The sequence below is a fragment of the Phaethon lepturus genome, unplaced genomic scaffold (assembly GCF_000687285.1).
Source record: "Phaethon lepturus isolate BGI_N335 unplaced genomic scaffold, ASM68728v1 scaffold28971, whole genome shotgun sequence".
In the NCBI taxonomy this organism is placed as follows: Eukaryota; Metazoa; Chordata; class Aves; order Phaethontiformes; family Phaethontidae; genus Phaethon; species Phaethon lepturus.
Genome location: NW_010517432.1, coordinates 1 through 7609, shown reverse-complemented (window position 1 = coordinate 7609; position 7609 = coordinate 1). Strand labels below are relative to the sequence as shown.

Genomic DNA, 7609 nt, shown 5'->3' with positions numbered 1-7609 from the left:
ACCCCCCCTGCCATGGGAGGCTTCCGCTGCCCGTTTCTTCCGACTGCCCGCTCCCAGCGAGCCCAGTCCTGGGTACGGTGTGAAGAGGGAAACCCCAAACCCCCGCGAGCACGGGAAAAGAGGTCAGGTCTCTGCAGACAACGCAGGCTCCTGCTGCAGCGGGGTGGATTTCGTGCCTTGGGACCGACTGCAGCGGCACAGCAAACCGGGGGCAAAGGCGAGGGCGGCGGGAGGGGCACGGCCGGCGTCCCGGGGCCAGGCTCCAGCGCCCTTTCGCCCCAGCTGAGGTTACCCCTCCCAGCAAACTGCACCGCAGCGGCCGGACCAGCCCCACCGAGCCTCCCACACGCCTCCCACTTCCAGCTCATCCAGGGCCGGACCTGCCAAAACCCAGGGGCTTTGGTCACTGACCCCCGACGAGGGCCGTGAGGGACTACAAGCGGGAGAAGCGGCCGGGAATACGGTACCGGGGCGGTGCCAGCTTTTCTTCCAAGAACTCCTCGATCTTATTGACGTCGGTTTTCACTTCGCCGTCAAACGTCATGAAGGGGGGGTTTGTCCCCGGGGCGAGATTCTGCAGGTCAGCAGGCTTTCTAGCGGGAGGAAAGAGATGGGGTGAGTGGCAGCAGGAACCGCATTTCCAATTTCTACGCTTAATTGTAACAGACTGTTTCACCTTTAAAATAGCAGGCTGCTCTACGCCTTTCTTACAAAATAAAACTTAGCCAGCTGCCGCGCACCAGTGGCGTGAGAATCGCGCTAGCTCGTACGCGAATGTGCTCTGAAATGCTTAAGAAAACCCCCAAAACTTCTGTCGTACGTTACAGAGACCTACTGCAAAACATTAAAATCTCAACTGCTTCAAAGGACTTGGTCCACTTTATACTAGTGAACCCTAAAGAGGAGTCAGGCATCCAGTTGGTTAGCGTAATGCCAAGGCACGGCGTGCATTTCCAGTCTATGAGAAGAGTTTAAAGTCACCATTTTGGAAAGGTTGTTCTGAAAATGAGAACTTCGGTTACCATCTCACCTTTTCAAATCCACGGTTGTGACGTTAAATATGACACCTTTTAGCCACAGAATCATAAAGAGACGCTGAGAGAATGGGCAATTTCCAATACTCTCCCCATCACTGCCAGCCTATAATTAAAAAAAAAAAAAGGTATACATACATCTGTGATGATAGCAAATTTTGATAGCAGATGTAGTAGGAAAGCAGAAAACCCAGGTCTGCTACAAGTACGTATAGCATGTTACTCATCTCTACTAATACATATTTTCATGCAAAGTTTCTTTATATGCTTCTCCAAACATGCACACAGATATGATGAAGAATCCTGTCATCTTGGAGACGTAGCTTTTCATTAAAATGCATAATGAACATTGCCATAAGTTAGAAAACAAACTTGAAATCGCAGCAGTCCTTCCACAGGAAATAGTCCCCTATCTCCCAGCTGGTTTGGGCTGGGGCAGAGTTAATTTTCTTCACAGAAGCCGGTACGGGGCCGTGGTTTGGAGCTGTGCTGGGAACGGTGCTGGTAACCCAGGGCTGTGTTCGTCCCTGCTGAGCAGCGCTCACACAGCGTCGAGGCCTTTCCTGCCCCTCGCCCCACCCCAGCAGCGAGCAGGCTGGGGGTGCGGGGAGGCTGGGGGGGGCACAGCCGGGACAGCTGACCCCAGCTGGCCCCAGGGATGTCCCGTACCGTACGGCGTCACGCTCGGCAATAGAACTAGGGAGAAGGTTGGCCAGGGGGTCCCTGCTGGGGGGCTGGCTGGGCATCCATTGGTTAAGGATGGGCAACTGTTTTCATTTGCCTTTCTTGGGTTTTATTTCTCTCTCTTTGTTATTTTCCTTTTTATCGTCATCATCATTGTCATTATTGTTGTTATTATTTTTGTTGTTGTTGTTTTATTTCAGTTATTAAACTGTTCTTAGCTCAACCCACAAGTTTTCTCAATTTTACCCTTCCAATTCTCTTCCCCCATCCCGCTGGTGCGGGGAGTGAGTGAGCGGCTGCGTGGTGCTTAGTTCCCCCCTGGGGTTAAACCACGACAGCACCTCATTTGTCTGTATGAACATAAATCTACCTAAGTCACTGTGAGATTAAAATAAGTTTAAATCAGTTTTATGATCACAGGAAACAAGCAAAGAAAGACCTACCAGCATAAATTGAGATGTAACGTCTAAAGCACTTAAGGGAATAAAGAGAATAAACTAAATAATTAATAGTTTCAAACTAGACAACTATGGGGGCCCCAGAGGAGGGAAATTAGGCAGTAGCCTTCCTCAAGCTGATCGCACCCGTCTCTGAGCTTTGCTGAACTGAGGACTAATGAAGCACAAGTGCCACGTCCCCTGGCTAAACCCTCCTCCTTACAGACCCAAGGCTCCCACTTCTAAGACTGAAGCGTGGCCGTATCCAAGTCACGTAACCTCTCTCTCTCTGTAATGATGGTCTTCTCTTTTTGGCTAAACAAGTCACCAGGTGCCAGTGCAAAGCATAAGAGATGCAACACACCATACGTGCGGCCACAGAAGTGTTGCTCTCGCGTGCTTTGTATTGCATTTTGCTAAGAGCCTTCATTAAAAGGAGGCGAAGTCTTGCGTCGCTGCTGTTGGTTGAGTTAGGGTTCATGTGACAGAGATCAGAGTCTAATGTTTAAGCCCTTCATATGATTCTCCTAAAGCGCAGTTTTAAAACTTAAGATGAAATGTAAGGGCACAGAAGTAAAAAAGCAGGTGTATCATTTACTTAGTCAACAGGTTAGTTCATTAAGGTTTGCAGACCTTACAACCAAACAACGCACATTAGTAAAACCAGTTCCGCTTGCTCTTTCACCTCCCTCAACATCATCAAATGAATCTCAAATATAGTAAAAAGTTCTCCAAAAGTTCTCCAAACATTGCTGTTGGATTGCTTTAAAATGCTCACCTTCACAAAGAGCTCTATCTCTGGAAAGGAGCACCTGGTCTGGAGCAGGTACGTTTCTGCCACGGAGCTCGAGCGACGCATGAGGAAAGACACTCCTGCGGCTTGATGAACCGTCTTATTCTCCCTGTCAACCCGAAGGATTCTCCTCTGATAACTCTCTGCTGCTTTCTGTACTCTGACAACCACTGGCTTCTTGGTAACAAAAACCAGAATAGCCTCTTGCCTTAAATGCTGCCAGGGGATGAAAACTTTTAGAAATGCTAAAACAGCCGGAATGCTGTGTTAGAAACGTCTTGTTTCGTAGGTGGCAAAAATGAAAGCGGGTCAAATGCTTCTATTGTATTTTTCCTCCTACTCAGAGCACTGCTCTCCAGCGCTGTACAATTCACAGCAAGAAGAAGATGGAAAACTATTGTGTATTTCATAAGTACAAGACTACAAATGCTGCTAACATGTGCTTAAAATAAAGCTAATTACATGACACCACCATTTTGCCTCAGCCTGCCTCGTAGGTCAGGGAAACCCCTTGAACGGGACACAGAGGGGACAGCAGCCCAACCTGGGACCAATCTGTGCTTTGGTGTCTTAAGCAATTTATTACAGAGGAATTTAAACCATCAACCTAAGTCAGTGAAGAAATAATCTTACAGTAACAGATTGCTATAGTCTAGGGAAAGAAAGAACAAGTGTCCAGAAAAAACAGTTTCTACAACTGATTTGATATTTTCATTCAGCCTTTGATAGGAAAAATTCAGTTATCTCATCTGAGCAAGGTTCATGTACCGTTCAGAGAACTTTGCAGATAGCCCTGCAGTCAAGAAGAGCTATGAGATCAAGAGTGACAGCAGGGTGAACTTTTCCTGATCAATTACTATCTTCTTCCGCCCATTAAATACTGACATTTTACTAACTTTTACTCTTGGAGCTAAGGAAACACTGTTGTTGCTTTCTTTTGTCCCCCATCACCTTGGTGACAGCAAATGTCAGGGAGCCAGAGGCAGTGGCCCCAGCCTGCTCTTCTGGGGAAACGTCCATAGGTAAAGTCAGAGATCCAGGTCAGGACAGACGTGTGACCATGAGACACACAGACACGAAGCAGGCACTGAGTCCCAATTTGTCATTAACTGGACTGACAAATAGGCAGCCAGGAAGGTGAGGGGCTGGCAGCCCTGGAGATGTTACAGAAGCCGCTCTCCTGTCTTATTTCTAAGTGCAAACTTCTTAATGTCCATACCTACTTGGGAGGAAAATTCACTACAGCACTAATGTTTTTCTGTTTCGCAATGGATAAAACAGACAATCTCTCAGCCTTTTGCCTTCATGCCTCTCAGCCTGCTAGCAACCTATCACCAAAGAAAATAATAAAAAAAAAAATCATTTGAACACTGAGGAATTTAATAAAACAGGGGATCAAGCATCACTGATTACAGCAATTCTCTGCCAACTCCAACCACTGAGACTATTGCCTGCTTGATACTTTTGACTGCTTCTGTGGGCTAGTCCTGGTGGTGTTAAACCATGGCCTCTAGTGAAGTGCTGCAGTGTTTGCCCAGCTTTGCTGTCTTCGGTGGTTATGGAAAGCACGTTGCTTTTACAGCAGAAAATAAATTCACAGGGACTAGGATGTTTCCCCATTTCTGATGTGGCCATGGTCCTTCTCACAGGCTGAGGAGGAAATCTGAGCCATTTCCTTGTGAAATCATTGCTGCGCTTTATTCATCTAAACATATTCTCAAGGCCCATGCTACCCAGGCTGCGTAGTGCATCCTGACATCTAAGACATGTCCTCTGGGGTTGCTGTGCCCACACTGAGAATGACAGGCAGATCTTTGGGACTTAGCCAGATGCCTTGGCTGCTGCGATCCTACAGTAAAGGAGGCAGCAGCCTTTCAGGTAGGACAACTGGGAAGCTGGTGAACCACACTGAGCTTTAGGAAGTTGAAAGCTATTTAATCCCCACGGGCTTGAACTCTGGGTGAGAGGTGAAGGGAGGACAAACCTCTAGACTTGCCACAGCAAGGCTGGTGGTGGATACCTCTAGGTTTCCTTCAGTTCTGCAGAGCCAGAAGCAAATTACAGTAGCCCACACAACAGCACAAGCAGTTATTAAACCTTTCCCTACTGTAACAGTGACTAACAGTCTGAAGTGACTGCAAGACCTTGAACACCAAACCTGCTTCAGAACTTGACACGGTTTGACCTGGCAGCTCAAAGACGCTACAATCTCCTATAACCTTTGCTGAAAGACCAGAACATGAGTATTTTGGCCTACTGTGGAAGCCAGGGTGACTACAGCTAGCTGAAATGCCTTCAGATACGCCAACTTGCATTCTGGCTCACAGGAGATGAGTCTGTTCTCCTAACTCAGCTCATCTAATCTGGGGAGCTACAATTCCTACTGGACATAAAAACTTCAGTGACACATGCCAAAGGCTTTTGTTCAAGTTTCCAAACAGAGGGTCTGCCATGATGACACCAGCCGCTCAAAAATCGTGAGCTGGGACACTGAAATGGCTTGATAGCTGTGTATCAAGCAACACGACAATAGCTGAAGTGTGCCATCGCCGTATGATAATGTACCTTCCAAGAAAGCAAGGGTGGCCTTTTTACAGAAGTGTCAATGTCTTACCTTGCAGGGACACGATGCAGCAGTGTGAGAACCAGAAAAGACCCTCCTGTCCTCACGTTAACACCCACAGAAGACAGCGCAGCTAGGGGCGTTGCAGCCTGGGAGCACAAGTCCCCGGGTTTGTCTCCACAGCACCACTCAGGGACGTGTAACTTTGAGCTGTTCTTGGTACACGCGCAGAATTTAATTACACTTCCTCACTGTTGCGCTTAGTGATGATGCAGGGTTAAAGCTGAACGCCAGTGAAGTCAGCTGGAGTCTTGCTGTGGGTTCAGTGGAGGATTGTGTTCCCAGACTGGTCGTAAACTTAATAACCAGGCAAATGCTGCTTTAATTGTAGGTAATGCTGCAAGCTGGCCTCCACCTGCAATTTGTTGTGACACTCCTTTAACATCCAGATCTTGTGGGTGAAGTGGGCCAAATCCCCAAAATGCGAAGCTGGTTTTTATGCTCTTCTGCTGCTTAAACAGATGGCTAACCAGTGTCTTGAATAACCAGTATTTACATTTTGATTGTGATCGGTCAGGAGGTTGATATGCTTTTTCTAGTAGTACTGGGATCTAATGAGTTCATTAATTAAACAATTATGACAGCCATTGCTGCAGAGGAGAAAAATTTCAGGCCGTGCATAGAAGCTTTCATTCAGAGCCTTCAGAGCCCTAGGCAGCGATCAAATATTGTGACAGTATCGACTTATTACAGCTCTCCATAATCATGTGCCATTACTTAATGGGATTATTAGCCTACATTCATTTCTCACTGTTCCACTCTCTCTTCGGTCTTTTTTGTTGTTGTTGTTCTGGGTCTCACTCAAAGATGCTGGGAAATGGAAAAGCTCTCCACACCCTTCTTTCTACTACTGCTTAAGCTCACAGGTAGGAGCACCATCAAGCCTTAGGCTAATTTCACTAGGCAGCAAGACCTTGTGCACAAGACAGCCTCTCATAGATGGTCCCAAAAGAGCTATATTCAGTTTCTGGAGTTGCTGCTGCCACCTCAGCAGCTCTGCTTTTCTGAGTGGCCTTGAAGAGGTCACTTGCCTCCACATCCTCATCCACAGCAAGAGGATAATTACAGTGACTTTGCCCAGAAGTCACACACCGTGTGTCATTCGTAAGCCGCTAGTTTGGGCTCTCCCTGAGCTGGAGTTGCTCTGTCCCTGGAACTGCTTTAAGAATTTGTTTTGTACCGTTTCTGTGCAAACATCTTGGGAACCAGATTTTTGAAGGTTCTTCTATTGACCTCAAATGTTCTGTGCCTTCAAAATCGTGATGAATGGAATTTGTTTTTCCTGGACTTTTTGTTTCCTTTTGAAGGTTAAGCACAGAAGAAACAGTTCAGAAGAAGCAGAGAAGACTTTTTTGTTTTCATATAATTATATAATCCCTTTGAAGCTACAATGAAAAGAACGAGGAGCATAACTTTTTTTTCCCCAAAAGCTGAAGTCCCATTCCATTTTCTCTCTTCAACACGAGGGAGCTAAGTTACCTCCTCTCCCATATTTATGCTGGCTAAGAGGCAGGTTTATCCAGCAAGTGGAGCAGAACCACTGCCTACTGGCAGACAACGAACTGGCCAGCTGGGACCAGCATCGTGGATCTGCCCCTGCCTGTTCTGCTGAGCTAGCTGTCTGAGGCCGAACTGGGACTTGCCTCCAGGTTTCCTTATTCGATCCTCAGCTATCAGGCAGTTTTTGTGTGCTCTTCCTTCTCATACAAGATGAACAACTCCCCTCTCCTTTTTCACAACGCATTTGAGCTCCTGTCAAAGAACAGGAGCCGCAGCACCCAGCTCAAAACCGCTGCCTGAAAAACTACAAGGAGCTCGCAAGTTTGGGCCGCCTGCAGAAAGCAAACTTTTAAGGCTTTCAAGACCAACAGCTGTTTTGCTTTAATTCCTTCTACAGACTCATTTGTCCTGCCCCGGCACGGATTAGCTGAGCCCACTGCATTCCTAGCACCAGCTCCTGCCCTGAACTAAGCCTTGCAAGGCCAGCCCGGCGGCAGCAGCCGCGGTGAGCAGCGACCACCGGCTCCGCGCACGCAGC

At 47.4% G+C, this 7609-nt stretch overlaps 1 protein-coding gene across 1 annotated transcript in view; it reads right to left on the bottom strand.

The window, feature by feature from the left end:
- LOC104627984 (chloride intracellular channel protein 4-like) overlaps positions 1 to 3164 on the bottom strand; it is a gene marked incomplete at its 5' end in the record, with an annotated part of 6921 nt that extends 3757 nt beyond the window's left edge. Inside the window, 3 exons of the mRNA XM_010296406.1 lie at positions 468 to 593; positions 1031 to 1140; positions 2934 to 3164. Of these exons, the coding sequence (XP_010294708.1) occupies positions 468 to 593; positions 1031 to 1140; positions 2934 to 3164 (467 nt within the window). The remainder of the gene's footprint in view (positions 1 to 467; positions 594 to 1030; positions 1141 to 2933) is intronic.
- Positions 3165 to 7609: the final 4445 nt, after the last annotated feature.